The sequence below is a fragment of the Mchenga conophoros genome, linkage group LG18 (assembly GCF_057382185.1).
Source record: "Mchenga conophoros isolate Kocher_MC1m ecotype Shallow Benthic linkage group LG18, M_conophoros_male_GT1.1, whole genome shotgun sequence".
In the NCBI taxonomy this organism is placed as follows: Eukaryota; Metazoa; Chordata; class Actinopteri; order Cichliformes; family Cichlidae; genus Mchenga; species Mchenga conophoros.
The window spans coordinates 36,647,239-36,671,537 of record NC_140543.1 but is presented as its reverse complement, the minus strand read 5'-3'; the positions used below and the strand labels follow the sequence as shown (position 1 = coordinate 36,671,537).

General features: G+C 42.9%; 1 protein-coding gene across 1 annotated transcript in view; it reads left to right on the top strand.

The window, feature by feature from the left end:
- LOC146554348 (protein NLRC3-like) overlaps nt 1-24,162 on the top strand; it is a 34,969-nt gene extending 10,807 nt beyond the window's left edge. The window contains exons 4-10 of the mRNA XM_085253234.1: nt 1,087-1,288; nt 1,443-3,243; nt 6,485-6,658; nt 7,663-7,836; nt 17,487-17,660; nt 20,070-20,116; nt 20,265-24,162. Coding sequence (XP_085109360.1) covers nt 1,087-1,288; nt 1,443-3,243; nt 6,485-6,658; nt 7,663-7,836; nt 17,487-17,660; nt 20,070-20,116; nt 20,265-20,800 — 3,108 coding nt within the window. The 3' untranslated portion in view covers nt 20,801-24,162. The remainder of the gene's footprint in view (nt 1-1,086; nt 1,289-1,442; nt 3,244-6,484; nt 6,659-7,662; nt 7,837-17,486; nt 17,661-20,069; nt 20,117-20,264) is intronic.
- The last annotated feature ends 137 nt before the right edge of the window (nt 24,163-24,299 follow it).

Sequence of the window (24,299 nt, the reverse complement as noted above, 5' to 3'; positions counted from 1 at the left end):
CAGACGGTGCAAATGTGATCACAGGGAAACGTTTTAAACATCGAGGCTTTAAACAGAAACCAAAGTGAAACAGTTTGTAGTCGAGATCAGTGGGAATGAAGCTGAATAACTGTTTCTTCAATAACTCTGAGAAATAAATGACAAATATGATGGAAATTAGCAGCATTAGCACTTACTAATGATGTGAGTCAACACTCTGCTGTATTCAGACGACCACATTAGGTGGTGTAATGGAAACCAGTGGATCCAGTCCAGTCGTGGCGACCTGTGGCGAGTCGATCTGAGCAGCTACTAATGGAAACGGGGCCATAGATGTGTTTGTGCTTAATAACAGTGAATCACAGGATTTTTACATTACAGTTAAAATCTCATGTTGTTTGTTAAAGTGTGCAGTTCAGGGTGTGTTACTAAAACTGTGGTTTGCTCACTTTCCAAAGACCCAGCCCCCATAAAAAGCAGCCAATCAGCTCTAAGAGTTACACACACGTGTAAACCAGAGCAGCAAATCAGGTCCAAATGTGTTGTTCACAGTGAGTGGATCATCAGTGTGCTGCTATGTTAACATCCTGCAGCAGGATGTGTTTGGTCAGCTGGTTCACATTTCCTCAGGACCTTCTTGATGTGATGTTCTTCTGCCTCCCTGGCTGCTGTGTCTGTGGGGATGGCGTTCGCTCTGTGTTGTAGCGTCCTGATGACGCCCAGTTTGTGCTCCAGTGGATGATGAGAGTCAAACCTTAAATACTGATCTGTATGTGTAAACAGAGTGAACCTTTAAGACCAGCTGTCTGTATGATCAACTCTGTCACCTATAACATCGCCAAGTTTCTGGCTTCGATCATCAACCTGTTGGTAGTTCAGCTCTGAACACCAGTGAAATGTTTCTCCCACTGAAATCGCTGCATTCATATGAACAGAATCAGCGTTTTGGGACCGTGGAGTTGTGGAGAAATTCTCAGTTAATCAGATAAAGTCAAACTTATAATTGGTGAGGAGATCGTGGATGATATGCTTCTTGATTGTAAAGAAGTGGATGTTGTGTGGACTGAAGTTCAGAGTGGTGGGTCATTCATAAATATTCTGTTCCAGCTGCTGGAGGACAACATCATCACGTTTGTGAAGAACGAGCTGAAGAAGATCCAGAAGGCTCTGAATCCAAATAAGCCCCAGTGCTTGGAGTTTCAGAGGGAGGATGATGAGCAGAGGAGCAGCAGAGAGGCATTTGTGAAGATCACAGTGGACTTCCTGAGGAGAATGAAGCAGGAGGAGCTGGCTGACCGTCTGCAGAGACGTAAGAGGATTTCTTACTTAAGGTTTTAAGCTGTTAGATAAATGAGACACTCATGACACCAGTGTGTTCAGTCATTTCTCAGTGGGTCAGAAAATGTCGTCAGCGATTTGTAAAATATGATTGTTGAAGTTGTATTTTTATTATTATTATTCAGAACTTCCAGCTGCTGTTTGTCATCGTAACCTTAAATCCACCCTGAAGAAGAAGTTCCAGTGTGTGTTTGAGGGCATCGCTAAAGCAGGAAACCCAACCCTCCTGAATCAGATCTACACAGAGCTCTACATCACAGAGGGAGGGACTGCAGAGGTCAATGATGAACATGAGGTCAGACAGATTGAAACAGCATCCAGGAAACCAGACAGACCAGAAACAACCATCAGACAAGAAGACATCTTTAAAGCCTCACCTGGAAGAGACGAACCAATCAGAACAGTGCTGACAAAGGGAGTGGCTGGCATTGGGAAAACAGTCTTAACACAGAAATACAGCCTGGACTGGGCTGAAGACAAAGCCAACCAGGACATCCAGTTCATATTTCCATTCACTTTCAGAGAGCTGAATGTGCTGAAAGAGGAAAAGTTCAGCTTGGTGGGACTTGTTCATCACTTCTTTACTGAAACCAAAGAAGCAGGAATCTACAGCTTTGAAGACTTCCAGGTTGTGTTCATCTTTGATGGTCTGGATGAGTGTCGTCTTCCTCTGGACTTCCACAAAACTACAATCCTAACTGACCCTAGAAAGTCCACCTCAGTGGATGAGTTGCTGATAAACCTCATCAGGGGGAACCTGCTTCCCTCTGCTCGCCTCTGGATAACCACACGACCAGCAGCAGCCAATCAGATCCCTCCTGATTGTGTTGACATGGTGACAGAGGTCAGAGGGTTCACTGACCCACAGAAGAAGAAGTACTTCAGGAAGAGATTCAGAGATAAGAAGCAGGCCAGCAGGATCATCTCCCACATCAAGACTTCACGAAGCCTCCACATCATGTGCCACATCCCAGTCTTCTGCTGGATCACTGCTACAGTTCTGGAGGATGTGCTGAAAACCAGAGAGGGACGACAGCTGCCCAAGACCCTGACTGAGATGTACATCCACTTCCTGGTGGTTCAGGCCAAAGTGAAGAAGGTCAAGTATGATGGAGGAGCTGAGACAGATCCACACTGGAGTCCAGAGAGCAGGAAGATGATGGAGTCTCTGGGAAAACTGGCTTTTGATCAGCTGCAGAAAGGAAACCTGATCTTCTATGAATCAGACCTGACAGAGTGTGGCATCGATATCAGAGCAGCCTCAGTGTACTCAGGAGTGTTCACACAGATCTTTAAAGAGGAGAGAGGACTGTACCAGGACAAGGTGTTCTGCTTCATCCATCTGAGTGTTCAGGAGTTTCTGGCTGCTCTTCATGTCCATCTGACCTTCATCAACTCTGGACTCAATCTGCTGGAACAACAACAAACAACCTCCAAGAAATCTAAATTATTTAACAAACCAAAACTTCAATCTCTCCACCAGAGTGCTGTGGACAAGGCCTTACAGAGTCCAAATGGACACCTGGACTTGTTCCTCCGCTTCCTCCTGGGTCTTTCACTGCAGGCCAATCAGACTCTCCTACGGGGTCTGCTGACACAGACAGGAAGTAGCTCACAGACCAATCAGGAAACAGTCCAGTACATCAAGAAGAAGCTCAGTGAGAATCTGTCTGCAGAGAAAAGCATCAATCTGATCCACTGTCTGAATGAACTGAATGATCGTTCTCTAGTGGAGGAGATCCAACAGTCCCTGAGATCAGGACGTCTCTCCACAGATAAACTGTCTCCTGCTCAGTGGTCAGCTCTGGTCTTCATCTTACTGTCATCAGAAGAAGATCTGGATGTGTTTGACCTGAAGAAATACTCTGCTTCAGAGGAGGCTCTGCTGAGGCTGCTGCCAGTGATCAAAGCCTCCAACAAAGCTCTGTGAGTAAACATGTGATCAGGCTTTATTTATAACATAAACAGTATCATGTGTGATGGACCCTTAAAAACTTAAACATATTTTTTTACATGATCATCAGCACTAAATACAGTATATTATAGTTAATGTTTGATGGCAGCAGTAAATGTCAGAGTGTCTTAAACATATCTGGGTGTCAGCTTTTATCAAAGTCACGTCCAGAATCATCCTGTAAGTAAATTTCTTTATACAGCAGCTTTCACAGGTCAAAAACCACAAAGTGCTTTACAATAGAAACAGGCAATAAAAACACAGAAGATAAAAACATTAAACAGCAAACACTGAACATCATACAGCCTAAAACTAGTTAAAGGCCACTCTGAATACTAGAGTCTGAATAAATGAGTTAGTGGGACCAGTAAAAGCCTTTGACTGGAAGATCTCAGATGTGAGAAGAGCTGTAGGATTGTAGAAAGTCAGAAACATAAACTGGGACTAAAAGTAAGGACTAAAACTTTAAATAACGCCTAAAATGAACTGGTTACCAGTGTGAAGAGATTAAACTGGAGTAATGTCCAGTCTAATGTGCTGGTTAAAAGCCTCGCAGCATGATTCTGTACTGACTGAAGACGTTCAAAGACTGTGATGGAGCCGTAGGTGATCAACTCCCTCATTGCTCCTCTGGTCTTATTGCTCTGCATCAGTGCACTGCTCAGCTGAAGATGAGTTCACTTCTATATGTTACAATCTGCCTCACCAGTACAGCTCCAAGGATCTGCAGCTGCTGAATCAATTATATTCCTCGTGTTTCTTCTGGTTTCCTGTTGTTAGATCTGCATGCTTGATTGTTTTTCAATCTCTCCAATGTCGTGCACTTTGATTTCCGACTGTACACAGTCTGTGAACCATGACAATTTGTGACAGAATGCAATGATCAGTGAGGACCCGGAGGACACTGACATTTACACTGTGCAGAATGAGACTTGAGACTTTATCTCACTGCTTTGTGGACGACTGATGGAAGGACTAATCACTATATCTGCTTTAATTGAACGAATTTCCATTTCACTGGTTCAGTCTCCCAGAATCTCTCAATCATACCTTGACCTTTTCCTAGAGTAACTAACCCTCACTCACCAGGATATGAGCCAGCCTTCCCTCTCATTGCTACATACTTACAGTCTTGCCTATCACCTAGGGCTGCACGATTAATCATTAGAAAAACGCGATCTCGATTCATACTTGTGTGCGATCTCATTTCCAAATGACAACGATTAAAAAAAAAAAAAAAAAAAAAAAAAAAAAACGACGATTGTACCGCATTTTGATCCGGGACGTAATCTGCATGAAAACAAGCGCTCACTCTTCCTGCTCAACAAATGACAAGGGCGGAGCCTTATACCACGTGATACAGAAGCTGTGCCGTGTGATGCTAAAATTAGCGGGAAAAACAACGGAGAGCACGTCAGGGATGACGAGAAAGTGACAGGAGAAAATCCGTCCCGGTCAACCACCCAAACACCAATAACGGGAACCTTATACAGCGCTTCCCTATACCCGTCGAACTCGCGCAGGCACAAAGAAACTACGGAGGCTATTACTTATCACCTGACCAAAGATATGGCTCCATCAACACTGTGCAAAACGAGGGATTTAGGAAAATGATCAACACCCTAGACAAACGCTACACAGTGCCGTCCCGCAACTATTTTTCTATTGTTGCACTACCTGCTCTGTACACGCAGCGTCGAGCAACGGTGGAGACGGAATTTCAAGCAGGACAACATTTTGTTGTTTTTATGTTTATTTATTGTTTTTATGTTCAGTCTCAACTGTTACGAAGTTGATGTGCAGTTAATAAGTGCAATAAATAGGGATGGGTATCGTTTAGGTTTTATCCGATACCGGTGCCAAACCGGTACTTTTGAAACGGTGCCGGTGCTCAAACGGTGCTCAAACGGTGCTTAAACAATGGAAAAAACACAAACTTTGTCCAAAAACCTCTCATGCTCAGCTGTTTTTTTGTAAAAAGATAACAATGTGTGCCTTTCCTGCAGCTATGGGGCATATATGGTATCACTCTTGACTGGAAGCAGTGCTTAAACAATGGAAAAAACACAAACTTTGTCCAAAAACCTCTCATGTTTAACTGTTTTCCACTTTTTTTCTTTGGTCATTTTAGCCTTTTTGGCCAGGGTGAAGGGAGTATCTGCCATCAAACAAGAAGACAGCCGCATGTAGCTATGATGATGTTTGCTAGTTCACCTTACCTGCATTAATGTAATAACGTGGTTAGCCTACTCAACGTAAATTACACACGAACAACATTAAGCTACTCACGCAGAGAAGAACGGCTGCTGCTGCATCATCATCCTCATCATTTCTGCTACACTGGCAGGGCTAGGGGCCAGGACTCTCCTCTTCGGGTTTTTGGGGGATGTTCTAACTCCGGGTCGATAACAGGCACCACACCCGCAGTAGATGCGCTCGGTGTGAGGTCTCGCAGCAAGCTATCAAATACGGCGCATTTCTGGGCTTTTAAAAAAAACGCTATGCGTCGCCAGGTGTTTCATCGGATTCTTGGTGTTACCTCCTTTGACAGTATCACAGTATCAGCTTAAAGCACTTGTTGCTGCTGAGTTTGCATCTTTTGCTGTGAAGTACAGCCAGACTTTGACCGCTTCGCCTTGGACATTTTTAATCTGTAGCTCTGCTCTAACAGAACGTACGTACCCGGCCCCGCCTACTATCCTCGGGAACGTAAAATGATTGGCTAGAAGTGTATCACAGCTCAGGAAAAAAAAGCACCGAAATAAAGCACCGAAATGTGCGCTGCTTTTCGGTCTGGTTACTACCGTTTATGTCAGAACCGGTGCCATCATGGCACCGGACACCGGTACCCATCCCTAGCAATAAATATTTATACTGGAAAAGAAAATCGTGAGAGAATCGTGATCTCAATTCTAAGCCAAAAAATCGTGATTCTCATTTTATGCAAAATCGTGCAGCCCTACTGTCACCTGTTCACAGAATGAGTCATCACTTGTTTTTGTTTAGCATTTAATGAACAAGTTCCAGGTCTTTATATTTACACAGGGAACATTTTTAAACTAAAACGTTTTTTAGCCATAAATAGTAATGCACACTGACATTTGTCTTTCTTTCAAAGGTTCAACACAAGAAGTGATTTAAATTAATCACAAACAGTTTGTTATCAAATGACAATTTTTCAGATTATGTCTTTATTTTGTTTTTGTTTTTTAGGCTGAGTGTCCCTGATCTCTCTGAAAGAGGGTATGAAGCTCTGTCCTCAGTTCTCAGCTCCCAGTCTTCTACACTGAGAGAGCTGGACTTAAGTTACAACAACCTGCAGGATCCAGCAGTGGAGTTTCTTTCTGCAGGACTGAGAAGTCCACACTGTAAACTGAATACTCTGAGGTGAGATCAAGTTATGTTGTGCTTTTCATGAATTGACAGAATTAACCAATAAGAAGCCACTAAATGGGGAAAAAAGTCAGTTAAACTTCTGTAATAGTTTTATGTTAGTGTCATCTCTTAGTGTTGACTAGGGCTGCATGATTTTGCATAAAATGAGAATCACGATTTTTTGGCTTAGAATTGAGATCACGATTCTCTCACGATTCTCTTTTCCAGTATAAATATTTATTGCACTTATTAACTGCACATCAACTTCATAACAGTTGAGACTGAACATAAAAACAATAAATAAACATAAAAACAACAAAATGTTGTCCTGCTTGAAATTCTGTCTCCACCGTTGCTCGACGCTGCGTGTACAGAGCAGGTAGTGCAACAATAGAAAAATAGTTGCGGGACGGCACTGTGTAGCGTTTGTCTAGGGTGTTGATCGTTTTCCTAAATCCCTCGTTTTGCACAGTGTTGATGGAGCCATATCTTTGGTCAGGTGATAAGTAATAGCCTCCGTAGTTTCTTTGTGCCTGCGCGAGTTCGACGGGTATAGGGAAGCGCTGTATAAGGTTCCCGTTATTGGTGTTTGGGTGGTTGACCGGGACGGATTTTCTCCTGTCACTTTCTCGTCATCCCTGACGTGCTCTCCGTTGTTTTTTCCTGCTAATTTTAGCATCACACGGCAGCTTCTGTATCACGTGGTATAAGGCTCCGCCCTTATCATTTGTTGAGCAGGAAGAGTGAGCGCTTGTTTTCATGCAGAGTACGTCCCGGATCAAAATGCAGTACAATTGTCGTCTTTTTTTTTTTTTTTTTTAAATCGTTGTCATTTGGAAATGAGATCGCACACAAGTATGAATCGAGATCGCGATTTTCTAACGATTAATTGTGCAGCCCTAGTGTTGACCTAGTGTTGCAATAAACAGGATTTATTGCAAAAAATCTAAAAACTCTTTAGTGCACCCTCATTGCAATTTAATAACAGTGTTTAATGTTTATGTGTCATTTTTCAGACTGAGTCACTGTAAGCTCTCAGAGAGAGGCTATGAAGCGCTGTCCTCAGCTCTCAGCTCCCAGTCCTCTAGTCTGAGACAGCTGGACCTGAGTAACTCTGACCTGCAGGATTCAGGAGTGAAGTTTCTGTCTGCTGGAGTGAAGAGTCCACGCTGTAAAATGGAAACTCTCAGGTCAGGATTTAAAATGTTCCACCGACGATCATGTTAAACCTGATTTCTATTACTGCATAAACAGTCAATTGATTTGAAAAAAGTCTTAATGTAGAAATTAGCGTCTGGGGTTTTTAGTGATATTTGTTCACTTTCTGTCTTTCATTTGCAATGAAATGTCCCATCTGCTCCTCTGAGTCCAAATTCTTTATTTTAGCAGTGCTTCATCCACCAAACCTTCTAGTTCGATTCCTGTATTCTGAAGGTTTTTACAGAGCTGTTTGTTCAGATATCAGAATTTGATTTTCAGAAAATTTTAGTAATAAAAATATGATCAATTGATTATTTCTGACTGAAAAGATGAAATATATATTTGGTCATAGTGATATGACTCATTGCCTCACTTAAACATAAAATGTAAACAAAAATTCAAAACAATAGATTAATATAAAACTGAATTTGACTGTTGAGCTTAAAGTGAGCTTGAATGTTATTCACTTCCCGTTTTATTTTGGTAGTTATCGTCTCTGGTTTTTACTTTTACTTCCTCCCCCGACATTTTCTACATTAGTTTCAGCTGTAGAAGATTTATTGACTGTTTGATTTGTCACTTTTTTTAAAACTATAATTGTTGACTTATAAACTATTGCTAAAATGTATTTTTATTAAAATACCAAATAATTTATTACTTTATCATCTAATTAGATTATAATTCTGTAAATAGGGGCGATAGTGTGGTCTATGTGGGTTGTCTTCAGGTACTCTTCCTCCCACAGTCCAAGAACATGCATGCAAGGTTAACTGGAGATGTGTGATTGTGAGCATAAATTGTCTGTCTCTGTGTTTACCTGGCTACATCACCATGGTTACTGATGCTGAACCAATAACCTGGTCTGGATCAGGTTATGTTCAGAGTTTTTGTTTAAAATCAACTGAAGTGCCTCGTTTTCACTGATTCTTTCATTTACAGGAAGCTTTAAGTGTGATATAGATTCAGTTAGGGTTGCAAAGGGGTGGAAAATTTCCGGTAAATTTCCAAAAAGTTTCTGGTAAATTTCCATGGTAAGTTAAGCTTGGGAATTTTGGAAATATTCCATATTGGAAACTTTCCATGGAAATAATGGGAATTATGGAAATTAATGGGAATTTAGGAGAACTAACTGGGAATATATTATTTCCAAGCATAAATATAAACAGAAATCATAAGAAAACCTCCATGCAAAATGTTTTCAACAGATATTTCAACAGATTTATTTGTAAGTACAGTAGAATAGAACACGTTTCAATAACTTGTTTCATGGATGAATAAAAACAGAAATGTTGAGTTCAATATTACCATCCCCTAACCCCGCTCATTCAAAAATGCCCCCTGTCCAAAAATCTCCACAAAGTCCCATTCAAAAGGTTAAATGAAAAATGCCACTTATCCTCCAAAACGTCCCATTAAACATGCAAATCTTCCTTCAAGCAATCCTCTTTTCTCATTTTTGCTCCGTCAATAGACTCTTCCTGGACCTCATCATCATCCAACAACATGTCCACTTCCTCAGCATCCAACTCTGAGTCTTCCTCTTCAGTGTCACTTTCCAGCCTTGTTGAGGATGGCTCTGTGTCAGGCTCAAAGAGCCGTAGGTTTGCCCGAATGCCGACCAGCTTTTCCACTCTCACATTTGTGAGCCTGTTGCGAACCTTTGTGTGGGTGTTGCCAAACAGTGACCAGTTGCGCTCGGAGGCGGCTGATGATGGTGGGATTTGGAGGAGGATGGAGGCTACAGGTGCAAGGGCCTCAGATTCACATAGTCCCTTCCACCAGGTGGCTGCAGATATGTGCTGGCATGACTGCCATATTCCATCCCCTTTCCAAAGGCCTTGCTTTGTTCGATACTTTGCCAAACTGCCTAGAAGTTTGCCTTTATCGAGACCCAGGTGGTCAGACATGGCTGTAATGACCGCATAGGCACCGTTGATCTCTTCCCCAGAAAGTATGCCCTTGTCATATTTGGGGTCCAGCATGTATGCTGTTGCATGCACTGGCTGCATGAAGCCAGTGCATGCTCCCTCTGCTGTTCCAATGACTTGACCACAGCCGTTTCCTCTGCTTTCAGTAGTAGGGAAGTGGGCAGAATTGTCTGGATTTCTTCTTTGAGTTCTGCAAAAAGGCACTGGACATCTGACAAGATGGCACCATCCCCCTCTATCTTCGCTATTGCTGCTGCAATAGGTTTGAGGATTTTCCTGCTGCTAGATACTCTTTCCCAGAACACATCATCCAAGATGACCTTCTTGATGTCACTGTCGATGCCTACAGACTGGGATATGGCCATCTCTTGCAGAGACTCCTTTCCCTCCAGAAGGCTGTCAAACATGATAACAACACCACCCCATCGCGTTATGCTGGGAAGCTTCAGTGTAGTACTCTTGTTCTTTTCCTTTTGCTTTGACAGAAATGTAGCGGAAGTTACTTGTTTGCCTTTAACATATTTCAGAACTTGCTTCACTCTCTTATTCAGAGTGTCCATTGTTTTTAGTGCCATTATGTCTTTTAGGAGAAGATTTAGTGTATGGGCTGCACAGCCAATAGTAGTTATATGTGGGTAGGTCTCCTCCACATGTGCCCAGGCAACCTTCATGTTGGCTGCGTTGTCAGTGACCAGTGCAAAAACTTTATCTGGTCCAAGGTCATTGATGATCACTTTTAGCTCATCTGCAATGTATTGGCCTGTGTGTCCGTTTTCCTTTGTGTCTACACTCTTGTAGAACACAGGCTGAGGAGTGGTGATTATGTAGTTAATAATTCCTTGTCCCCTGATATTGGACCATCCATCAGTGATGACTGAAATACAGTCAGCTTGGTCAATGGTCTGTTTCACCTTTGCTTGAACTCGACTGAACTCTTCATCCAGTAGATGAGTAGACAATGCATGTCTGGTTGGGGGAATGTATGCTGGTCGGAGAACATTCAAAAATCTCTTCCAGTACACATTGGATGTCAGCATCAGGGGTGAGCCAGTTGCATAGACTGCACGAGCGAAACACTCATCTGCGTTTTTCTGGCTAGTGTCATCCATAAAATCAAAGAATCCTCTGATGCCAGAGGGACCAGGAGCTGATGAGTGGGTATCTGACTCTGATACAGCTGAAACAGATTCATTTTCCCCTTGAGTGGAACTCCTGGCTGCTGCATGTGTTGGGCCTTGAGGAATTTTTTTGCACTTTGCAATGTGCTGCTGCATTTTTGTGGCATTCTTCACGTACGTCTTATCACAATATTTACACATATATACAGGTTTCCCTTGCACATTAGCTGGTGTAAAATGTCTCCACACATCAGATAGCGCATGTGGCATTTTTCTGTAAAATAAAACAAGAGCTTGTAAAAATGCTAATGCAATGCAAGAGATCGTAATAATACAATTGCAATATGATAATAAACAGATATAAATAGTAAGGCTAGCTAAACAACTGGAATGATCTTCAAAACAAAACAGCCAAATGAGGAAGCTAGCATCTTCTTTATGTTATACTAGCTATGGCTTATTTAGCATCTAACAGATGCTAGCATTTTATTTAGCATCTTATCAGATTGCTATCTATAGGATTAATACATTTTATGTGATATTCACAATTTAAACATTTAATGAATATATTTTCCCATAATATCATCAAAACTTACCTCACTTGTTAAGTCCACAGGCTCAAATGTGTGCCTTCAATACTCTTTGTCCTTCAGGCTCAAAAGTGTGGTCCATGTGTACATGTGATGGAGGCATGCACAGTGCCAGTAGGTGGTCTCAATAGCCATGCAGCAAGCATGTGCTCTGTACATGTGATTAAGGAATGGCATGGATATTCAAGTGTATTTGAATTGCATTTGTTTGTTTTTGTCAATATTATGCTAAAATATACTTTGCTCAACTATATTTAAGTTCCCTAAGAAGAGCCAACCTTCAATTTTGAAAATTCCCAGTTTATTCCCATAAATTCCCGTTAATTCCCGTTTATTCCCATGGAAAGTTTCCATCTTTGAAAATTCCGGGAATTTTGCAACCCTAGAGTCAGTCATATCTGACTAATGTCAGTGAATGAGGCCCAGCTGTAAAGTCACAGCAGTCACACTGTATGTGTCTCATTGTCACTGGAGTTTAGGCTCCATGCATCCAGCTGGTGCTGCAGAAAAAGTAGAAATGTTTCTGTTTGGTTCTAATGCTGAGTCTCTTTTACAAAGATAGCACTGCAGCTAATCCTGCTCATGTAGCCAGTTAGTAAAAACTCAAGTCACTGTCAGACACAGCAGACATTTATTGATAATCTCACTGTATGTGGTCTTTTAGCGCCTCCTAGTTGTGAACATGTGGAGTGGTGTTAGTCTGGGTGACGAGTGTAACTGTTGAGTGAGAAAGACTGTGGTCGTGTCCAAATTCATGGGCTGCTTCCTCCTGAGCACCCGGCCTTCGCGGTCTACGTGGGCCGGGTCCTCAGAAGGTCGGGTAGGCCGGAAGTAAACGGCCGTGAAATTGGACGGTCTAGCCTTCTGATTAGCGTCACCGCTGTCTCGGTGGAGTTTAATAAACTCGGCCGTCTGCTCCTTGCTATCTAAAATATAACAGGACACTGGTGTAAATTGTTGACCATCTCACACGTCTGTTTAATCAGTTTTCTGTTTGACGTTTATTCAGTTGTGTAAAAACCAAGGACGAACCCACCCGGGGGATTCATAGTTTTATTTTATCTAATCTGATAACTTTAATCTCAGCCAAACCGATTTACTCACGAACAAATAAAACACTGAAAAAGCCAAACAATGACATTTTTAGGTTGTCTAAGTGACTTATATATTACTTTTAACCTGATTAGCGAAAGTCTGCGGTGATCTGAAAATGATGTGCCGGGAGTTGTGCCGTTCTCGGCCGCATCAGTGACCCTCGAGCTCCCGGCTAGCTGTCGAGCTGGTGGGTAGCAGACGTCTCCGAAAACGTCGAAGCACTTTTGCAAATATGCGATATCTTGATAAACCGAGCAGATATTTGATGTTTACACAACTACTTTCTCGCCTGAAAATATGTTAAAAGTTTTGTGACCCAGAAAGATTAATAAGAGTAAATTTAAATCTTAGTAGCGGTCGCCATTACCAGAAACTGGAGTTTGGCTGGGCCGCAATATGAATTCTGGGATATGGTGGGCCACGAAGGACACACCCGACCCATCCTTCAAATTCGGGGAAAAGGAGGACGCATTTGTCGGCTGCATTCGGAGGAGTCCACGAATTTGGACAGCCTTCGGCGCGTCGCTGTGACGTTATCGGTCTACAAATGCGGCTCAGGAGGAAGCAGCCCATGAATTTGGACACACCGAGCATGCGTGCTGGTAGCACCTTAGCCACAGCTTGAGTGTGGAGGAGAAGCTGAAAAAGAAGGTTTTCTAGTTTGTAAGGAGGAAAAAAACTGAGAGGAATAAGTTAAAGAGAGGCTGGAGAGTAACACAGAGCAGCAATGAATGCTGCTCACACAATTTAGACAGTTTAGCATTAAATGTTCGAGTGAGTTAGCTCCCAGCTAACTAGCAAACCAGCTAACTAGCAAACCAGCTAACTGCACCCACAAGCTGCGACTGCGTCTTTCTAACAAGAGCGTCAGACACTCAGACTGGTTTTCTTTGTGGATGATGATTTATTCTCACTGATCCTTCATGATGATGCTGCCATCCACCCACTGCTCCTAGCAGTGTTGCCAACTCCTCAGTAAGGAAAATTGCTATTGGCTGTCCTAAAAGTTGCTGGAAGTCGCTGAATGACGTCATCGCCTAATTTGGATAAATGGTCATGCTAATGTAATTGTAACGTACGTTGTAGGAGAGAAAAATAACATCGTGGAAGCGACATAACGTGAGTAAAAAACGTCCTGGAATGCATTTAAATAAATAAATCATAGTTCTGTCTGTAACTATTACAACACTCTCACCACATTTGTTAACAATTCTCTCAACAAATGTGTTTCTCCTCGTTCTTTGTTATCCAGCTGAGACTTTGGGTATAAATGTGTCATAAACAGGAGAAAGCAGTGCAGGTTCAATGTAATCAAACCTCAGACTGAGTTCAAAATCATCACCTGTCCCTGATACCACGTCAGCACCAGAACCATGATGTGTTTACTCACATTTAAAAAGGTGGAGGTCAGTGTGAATGGACTGTTGTCATTGGTCTGAATGTGCCTCTATAAACATGTGCTCTTCATTATTGATGTTTTCCTAATGAACAGAAAATGAGACTTAATAAAATCCTCTGACTGTTGTTGGAGCAGGTTGGGTCCTGGGTTTGAGTCCCCCGCTGAACCACAGGGGCTTCTAGCTTTGTTTCACAGTGTATAGAACAACAAATAAAACCAAATCTCAAAAAAACGCATCAAACTTTGAGGGTTGAACCAAGGATGAGGAAGCAGACTCGGCCCCAAACAGCTGGATATATGGATGTTACCACAGCAACCACAGCAGTGTGCTCTCAGTATATTTAGTTGTATAAAGGTGTTTGTGGTGTGTTGCAGCTGAAGCAGCCTCATGTATGTTGACACAGGGAGAAAATAGTGTGAGGACACTGTTCACAGCAGTCACAGCTCGCTGCCTTCAACAGTCTCTTCCTTCCTTGTTTGGATGTCACTGATATCATCTTCTGCTCTCACACTGACCACCTGTTGGAGCTAACATGCTAACATGGAAGCCGCAGGTATGCCACCTGTGGCAGCTGAGGTCACGTGATCTGAGTGTTTGAACCACACGTTGGAGCAGCGTTTCCAAACATCTGCACTTCAGAAGCTCCAAAGTGTGGAAACGTCACTGTGGAGCATCCCAAGAGATTTTCTTGCCTCTGCAAAGCTAAGCTTGCAAACAGCACCATAGTTTGTCAATCCCAACCAATCAGAGCGCTCCTTATGTCACGTCACATGACGCGTGTGTTTTCCTCTTTGATTAGCACCCAAAGAACTAAAGAAAGGCTAAAAGGACGTTCAGCCAATCAAATCCCTCCTAGGAACAGGAAGTCTAGAGAGGAAATGGAGCAGAGAAGGAGAATCACCAGTTTAAATGTCTGAGTTTTAAACTGGTGACCCTGTAAAGAGGCTTTTATTGACTCTGTTTTCTTTACAGCTTTTTTCACCATTTAAACTGTTTAATATCAGATTTAGAAATAACTTTTGGACAGTTGTTGTACATTTCCACTAAAATGTGACACAAATAATGACTTTCTGACTTTACTTTGGACTAATCTAACGACTCAGCCTAGCTATGTTGGACTTGGTGTGGAAGCAGCTCCCAGTTTGAGTTCAGGAGACAGACACCCTCTACTTTGAAGATCAGCTTCAAACTTTCCTTTTTGATAAAGCTTATAGTTCGAGCTGGATCAGGTGACCCTGAACCATCCCTTAGTTATGCTGCTATAGGCTCAGGCTGTTGATGATGCTCTGCTTTCTTCTCCACTCCCCTCTTTTCACTCCTGATGCTTTTATATGTCACGACTGCATGTCCTTAACTTTTGTGTCTCTCTGAGCTCATCTCTTCTCTTTCCCCTCACCCTGCAACCAGTCATGGTAGATTTTTTTGAAGCTGAGCTTTGTTCTCTTCAGTTGGGTGTCTTCCCTGCTGCCTTTAAAACGGCGGTGGTGAGGCCCCTTCTGAAGAAGAGCAATTTGGATTGTAATGATTTTAATAACTACAGACCTGTATCCAACTCACCATTTTTAAATAAAATCTTAGAAAAACTTGTTTTTACTCAGATTACTGATTTTCTCAATGATAGACAGATCCTGGAGATATTCCAGTCTGGATTTAGGGTGAACCACAGCACAGAGACGGCTCTCCTAAAGGTTTTAAATGATCTTAGATGTAACTGGGACGCCCAAAAGCTCTCAGTGCTGGTGCTACTGGATCTAAGCGCAGCCTTTGATACAGTAGACCACGCTATTCTTTTAAACAGACTGAAACACATGGTGGGCCTCTCTGGTGCTGTACACAGCTGGTTCACTTCCTATCTCTCTGACAGATCTTTTATGGTGAGTATGGATACATGCTCCTCTAAGATCCATAGAATGACATATGGTGTGCCTCAAGGGTCGGTTCTAGGCCCTGTACTTTTTAATTTGTATATGTTGCCTCTCGGCAGTGTCATCAGGAGGCATGGAGTGAACTTCCACAGTTACGCTGATGACACGCAGCTGTACATCTCCGTGTCTCCTGATGACACCAGACCAATGGATGCCCTTTTTAACTGTATCTTGGATATAAGATCTTGGATGGCAGAAAACTTTTTACAGCTTAACCAGGACAAAACTGAAGTTTTAATTGTTGGTCCTGAGGCTCAGAGAGAGAAACTCTTGTCTAAATTACAGGCATTTTCACTATGTCCTTCGCTACAAGTGAAAAACCTGGGTGTTATTTTTGACTCTGAGCTTGGTTTTATCCCACATGTTAAACATGTAACCAAAATTGGATTTTATCATCTAAAAAATATAGCCAGAGTCCGCCCTATTCTCTCTCGGGCCAACACAGAGATGCTGATGCATGCTTTTATTACCAGTCGCATTGATTACTGTAATGCCCTGCTCTCTGGTCTTCCTAAGAAGAATATTTCAACTTTACAACTCTTGCAAAACTCGGCAGCTCGTGTGCTGACGAAGACCAGAGGGCGGGCCCACATTACACCGGTTTTAGAATCGCTGCACTGGCTCCCCGTGTGTTTCAGGATCGATTTTAAAGTTCTTTTACTGGTTTTTAAATGTCTTAATGGTCTTGGGCCTTCTTATCTCTCAGATCTGCTTTTACCATACGAACCCTCGCGGACCCTGAGGTCCTCTGGTGCTGGCCTTTTGATTGTCCCTAAAGTCAGGACACATACTCACGGAGAGGCAGCTTTTCAGTGGTATGGTCCTCGTCTGTGGAACAACCTGCCGGAGGAGCTCAGGGCCGCAGAGAACGTACATGTTTTTAAGAACAGGCTCAAGACCCACCTTTTTAATTTAGCTTTTACTTAGCGTTTATTTATTTTATGCTTATTTATTCTATCCTGTTATTCTATTTATATTATATGCTGTGTGCCCAGCCTGGAGGCTGCAGTCTGTAACCGGCTCCCTGTGATAGTGTTTCCTCACCTGGCTCATGTGTGCCCAGCCCAATTTTACTCTTTGTGTGTGTGTGTGTGTGTGTGTGTGTGTGTGTGTGTGTGTGTGTGTGTGTGTGTGTGTGTGTGTGTGTGCGGGGGGGGGGATATGTATCCATGATCGTTTATGTTAATGAGAGTGTGGGGAGTGAGTTGGAGGGCGGGGGGGCGCTTTTAACCATGTAAAGCACTTTGTGCTATATCTTTGTATGAAAAGTGCTTTATAAATAAAGATTGATTGATAGATTCTCCTCCAGGAGCCTGTTTTCACTGGGAGGATCGTTGTGTCAAAGGGAGTTCTTCCTTCCCACCATCACCAAGTGCTGCACACAGTGGATTGTCTGGTTTTTGGGGCTTTCTCTCTAATATTGGAGGCCTTACACTGTTAAACAGCTTCAGACGACTGTTGTTGTCTGTTGGGAATTGTCACTTTTAAATAAAGTTACATTGAATGGATGTAAATGGATAGATGTTATTGTGACAAACAGAAAATGATCTTTAAAAGATAGATTGTTGTTTTGTGTGTCTGCAGTCTGTCAGGCTGTCTGATCACAGAGGAAGGCTGTACTTCTCTGGCCTCAGCTCTGAGCTCCAACCCCTCCCATCTGAGAAAGCTGGATCTGAGCTACAATCATCCAGGTGACTCAGGAATGAAGCTGTTGTCGTCTGGACTGAAGGATCCAGGCTGGAGACTGGACACTCTCAGGTATGGAGAGAATGTCTGATAGAGGAGGACAAGCTGGAAACATTTCCTGTGTCCTTCACTCACTTCCTGTTTGTTTCCTGCAGATGAGACATGAACAATCACACATGCAGGAATATTTTCAGGGACAGACACACTAGTCTAGCTGGATAGTACGTGGATATTTATGTAGGGGGTCTCCAAGGAGTCTGTTTGCAGGAACATTAATGATAACTGATAAGTCATGTTGAGAGTTTCCTTAAAAGTAGACCTACAGTTAGGTCCATAAATATTTGGACAGAGACAACATTTTGTAACTTAAGTTTTTAAAAATCTCAGTGACGAACCAATTTCAGTGACCAAAAACGCCGTTTACGTGTGGACGAAAGGTGCAAACGCATAGAAAAATCTGCGTTTTCAAAAATACCCGGGTACGTGTGGACGTAGCCTAAGGATCAAACCTCTATCATTATGCAATCGATTATAGAACTCTAAGCATATATGAGTAAATATTTCTAAGCATAAATGACAATCAACAATATAAACCTTACAGCTGGTTTTAATAACAGAATTTATTTGTTTCTCAAATGAGAAAGAGCTATCGAGAAACACTCCTAAATCTTTAGTTGTTAACTTTTCCAGTGGGCCAAGGTCAACATTATCTGCTAATGCTAAATAGGCTGCCGTTATTAACTAACGCTAATTTGATGCGAATTAGCATTATGCACTAATGTTAACACTTACTTTTTAACAATGTGAACGGCTAATGCTAGCATTACAACAATGTTGTAATGCTAGGGTAAGCATTACAACATTGTTGTAATGCTTACCCTAGCATTACAACAATCTGAGCTGCTAATGCTAAGTAGGCTGCCATTAGCACCTACGTCTAATTCAAGGCAGATACGCATTAGAACCTAATGCTCATATCGTTTTCCTTTACTTTATAACAACGTGAGCAGCTACTGCTAAATAGACTGCTGTTATTAGCTATCCACCAAAAATATCCACCAGGGTGGATATTTTCGAAAACTCAGTTTTTGCATTTACGTGTGGACGAGAAAAACGGAGAAAACGCAGAAAACGCAGCGTCAAAGGTGTGCGCCTTTTTTGACGTCACACTGTGCGCCACGTTATTGTTTGGGTGAAATGAATTTCTACAATACTGTTAATTCTACTCTCTGCTGTGTTTAAATGCTTACATATACACACAGTTACTGTCCCTCCACACAGACGACTCGGTTCTGCTTCTATGCCCCAGCTTTGTTTACTTTTTCCCACCAAGGCTTCTAGACTTCTGATTGGCCAACATTTCTACAGGTTAGGAATATAGCGCCACCTGCTGCTTTGGCATGTTCCTGGCAGCGTTTTCCTTCATTTCTGCCTTTATGTGTGGACGGGATTATTTTTTAAAACGAAAACGGAAAATCTCCGTTTTTAAAAATACCCGTGTACGTGTGGACGTAGCCTCAGTAGTCTGTAAAGACTCTGTGTGCCTTCCAGAGTGCTCTGGCATGCACACACACCTTAAGGTCATGAGAGAGGTCGTACCTTCTCTTACTGATTTATGGTTTAGGAGAACACCTGCTCTGTGTCTGGTTAAGTATAAGAGCCCTTTGTTAGGGGGACCGCTGGACTCTTAGCACCAGCTTTGGGGAGTCTTCACAGGGTCACATCTGGAACACACACAGACACACACGCTATGCACAGACTGGTACTCTTTGTTCATACCTGTGTAAGACGTCATAATGAACTTGTGCATATTCATGTAAGCTCAATAAAGAGCAGTGTTACGAGGGAGCAGACGAGAGCGACTGAGGTCAAGTGAAGGAACGGCGCTGTCACAGTTCTCTCCCTCATCAATTGTCTGGTTCCAGCGGTGGGTCTGTGCTAGACGACCCATCACCAGCTTTTTCCACTGGTTACCAGTACGTGGTAGAATCCACTTCCAGATCTGGTTGTCTTTAAATCTGTGAATGGATTGGCTCCATCTTATCTCTCTTTAACAAAAGAATCCAAGTGGAGCCCTCAGGTCTGCAGATAAGCAGCTTCTGACCAGAACTAGACGTAAAAACAGAGGTGAGCTTTATCGATGGCTGCAGCCAAACTCTGGAACAGTCGCCCTTCACATCAGGTCGTCACCAACACTGGACATTTTTAAAAGCCGGTTGGAAACACATTTGTACTCTGTAGCTTTCAATCCTGACCAGTCTTTATAGTCATTACTGTGTATGTTTCCTATTTTCTCTCTACTCTGTGCAGCACTTTGGCTCAAGCTGTTTTTAAATGTGCTGATAAATAAATGTAGATTTCTTTGAATAAAACAGTGGAGCCGAGCTTTGAGCTCAGTGTGTAACAGTGTGTGTGTGAGAGCCATGTAATGTCCATGTGTGCATGCTGACTGTGCTGCTCTGACCCCCCTCCTCCTTTCAGGGTGGAGCCTGCTGGAGTCCGATGGTTGAGACCAGGTCTGAGGAAGTGTAAGTGTGTTTTTAATGGGATTCATGAAAACAAAGCAGCACACATTCAACCATCTTCATCATGTCAGGAGTCATCATCAAAGTGTCAATCAATGAACAGATGATGGATCAATAACTGCAGCTGGATTGTGTTTGTTCTCTCCATCAGATTCCTGTCAACTCACAATCGACACAAACACAGTGAACACAAAGCTCCAACTGTCTGACAACAACAGGAAGGTGACACGTGTGGAGGAGGTTCAGTCATATCCTGATCATCCAGACAGATTTGATGTTTATCAGCTGCTGTGTAGAGATGGTCTGACTGGTCGCTGTTACTGGGAGGTCGAGTGGAGAGGATGTGTTTATATATCAGTGAGTTACAGAAGCATCAGAAGGAAAGGAGGCAGTAATGACTGTGTGTTTGGAGGAAATGATCAGTCCTGGAGTCTGGTCTGCTCTGATGATGGTCCTCAGTCTGTCTGGCACAATAACATACAAACATCCATCTCCTCCTCCTCCTCCTCCTCCTCTGTCTCTAACAGAGCAGCAGTGTATGTGGACTGTCCTGCTGGCACTCTGTCCTTCTACAGAGTCTCCTCTGACACTCTGATCCACCTCCACACCTTCAACACCACATTCACTCAAACTCTTTATCCTGGGTTTAGGTTCTGGTCTCCTGGTGGCTCAGTGTCCCTGTGCTGAGTGGAGTGTAAAGAGTGTCTCCTGTTACAGAAACACTCTGACTGTTGAACAGATAGTTCAGTCTGTACATGTCTGTCTCTTTCACTCACAAACACGTTTTCACATTCATGGATTCAATCAGTTGATGTTTGAAACTCTTCTAAATGATTCCTTGTAAACTTCTTCAGTCACAAACAAACAGGAAGTGATGTCACATGTGTTCCTGTCCACACAGCAGAATGAGTCTATTGCTGACAGTGATGTACAAACAGAGTGAGCATTTCTGAGGCCCAAAATAAACTGAGTAGTTCACTGAATGAACAATGGACTGTGAGCTCAGTTCCTTCATCATTAGTATGGATTATATATGTATATGTATTATATTAGTATCATATATATCAGGTGCTGCTGCTTTCAGTCATTGTGCAAATGTGCTGTTTGTAAGCTTGTAAAGCTGCAGTCAGCTGAGACTGAAGAAGTCACCTGATCAGTGAGCAAACGTTTCTGAAAACGTCCAGATGAACAGAATCAACCTTTTGGGATCAGCCAGCAATGCAGCATCATTGTTGTTCAGCTTCAGAGGTTTGCAGGAATGAACTGATGACCAGAAACAGCTGCAAAGTCCAAGAAAATACCAGCTGGAGTTCAGCTGCATTTGAAGAAGTCAAAGAAAAGTAAGGATGGCAAAGGGCGACGTTTTCTTCCAAAGAGCTGCAAACATGGTCGACGCCTCATTAGAAGAATCATCTGGACATTTGTGAGGAACTCTAACCAAGAAAGCAACGTCACACAGATCCAACAGACAGTTTCCATGACTGCAAGTGTTGAGTGGAAAAATGCTACATTGCATTATTGCATCCTCTCACCACAGGAGGCGCTGTTGGCACCACTGATTGCTGATCAGCTGTTCTCTGATGATCTGATTGATACTGTGAATAACGGGACTCACTGAACTCTGTGACACAGTGAAGATTACAGAGTTTAACTTCAACATCTGACTGACGTCACACAGACAGAAGGATGAACCAGTGAGGCACAGAACACAGTTACTGGAGATACTGGATCAGCTCCATGTGAACCTCTGATGGAGAAGCTGCTGAGCCAGAGAAACATCAGGACATGACAGCAGCTGCACTTATCTAACAAGATGTAGCAGAGCTGATCTATGTTAGAGGATCTATCACAGCAGCTGAAGCCAAAGTCCAACACTGGATACCAGCTGAGCCTGTGCTGAGTGTAGTGTTACAGGAAAAGGGCAGAAACACTGGTAGCTCCCAGTGATGCTGACTGGGGCACAGAGCTGAATGATGCAGCATCAGGACACTGTTTCAGTCTGACTGACAGAGAAACCTGTAGCTGTATCTACATGTGAGGCAGAGGCCACACAAGCAGCTTTCTATGTTTCACAGTGACTGAGATCTTCAGTGGGGGTGGACATGCTCCTGTACAGACCTCTGAGGAGAACCAAGGTGCAGTCAAAGAGTCCAGTCTGTCCTCACAGATGTGAACATGTGCTTTCATCAGGTCTGCTGTCAGCTAGCAGGCTCACATCAGAATCACTGTTCCTGAAAAACACAGTCTGTGTGACATCATCAGTCAGCTGATGGTCCCAGATCTGAATGGTTTCTGTCTCTACTGAGGAAGTCAGAGAATATCACTGAGGTGTGGATCAGGTCTGAGTGAGCTGTGGAGGGACAGCTTTAAACAGTCCACAGGTCTCACGTCCTGCTCAGTCTGGTAGCAGATACCTCGTATTGTTCCAGATGTGCTGACATCAGCAGCAGCACAGCTGTGTGATACCATGAATCTCAGTTATTGATCCACAGTAAATACAAAGATCAGGATTTCTGAGAGTAATCATTATGAGTCTGAACACATGATCACTGAATGTTAGTCTCCACAATAATAAGCTAACACAAGCAAACACAGCTTTCAGCTCTTATTTTGAAACTGGCTTATTTAGAGAGCTGTGATGTGAGCGTGCCTGGCTCTGAGGCACTTGGGTCAGCCTCTGTTGTTTAGAAGTGTTACAGACTGTGAATGACACAGACCTGTCAGTTTCCATGTTTGTCTGTAACACAGCTCAGGGCTCCATGCTGAACGCATCCATCCAGTGTTATTGATCCAGGACTGATACCAGCATTGGGATCAATACTACAACACACAATCACATGTGTCCACGTGATGCAGTTTGAAGAGCAATCAGATGTCTCTGTATGAGGAGGCGGGGTCACAGGAGGTTCACAGAAACTCTGCAGCAGCATCATCAGCTCACATGGAAACTTTGATGATTCACTTCTGTGGTGTTTTTACACAAACACGTCACAAAATTAGCTCCACCTGTTTTGTGAGCTTTGAGTTTCTTGTCTTCATCCTGGATTCTTGTGTTGCTGTTTTTACACACAGATATTTCCTGGTTGGTTACTCAAAGCTTTCCAACACAGGCCTCTGTGCTGCCATCTGGTGGACAAACATGTGAAGTGCAGCGTGAAGCTACAAATGAAACTGCTTCAGCTACGTGTATATACAACATACTATAACCTATATAACTATATGTATAGTGTATTATGTAGGTTTTAGAGCTGGGGGTAGAACTGCTGATGGCCTGGTTGTTATTTATGTTCCCCATGGTTCACCAGCTCTCACACAACATCAGCACCAATGATCCACGTCCTTATAAACCTCTGAATCAGGTCCTGAAGCAGTGACGTCCTGACTGAAGACCTCACTGATCACATGACTCTGGTCACCTGACTCAATGTTTCTGAAGCAGTGTGCTGGGTTTTTAAAAATACGTGGCTGCTGCCTGATGTTGGGCCCACAGAGGAAGACGACTCACTCGCTCTTCTTCACTTCCTCCTTAAACATGTGGAAGGAGAGCAAAGTGCTGCCAGACTCTTATTTCTGACAGGAACAGAAGAAACCACAGCAAACTGTTGCAGTTCTTCATCTTCATCACAATCTATTTATTTCTGATGGTGTCTTCAGTCTGAGGTTTGAAGTTTCCATGTCTGTGTGATGTGTGGTGTGAAGGCTGCTGGTTAAACTGGGACTCACTGTTTAAAGCACTGAGTGCTCATAGAGAGATGCTCCATGAGTCCCAGTACAGACTACAAACATGGTGGAAACTTAGCTTTGATATCCACACACTCTGCACGTCTGTGAGGAACTGTGATGAAGATGTGCAGAGATCTGTGTCCAAACAGGAGAAAGACTGTAAAGACTCTGTGCTTCTAACAGCCTCTGTTAACATATGTGAGGCTGTTTGTTGTTGTTGCCATGGAGCTTTGCACTGTTTGGGTCAGCAGGTCATGTGATCAGGTTTGCTCTGCTGGACGATGGTTCAGTGTCAGGTTTGTTTGCATTCATCAATAAATATCTAAATCAATCAAAGACTCCATGTTTGTTCTTTCATCATGTGACCTCTGCTCATCCATCTCTGTGTGTATCAGGATACATTTAGTTCATAATACACAGAAAAATCAGAGTTATTACCTGTAATAAATGTGAAAGATTCCTG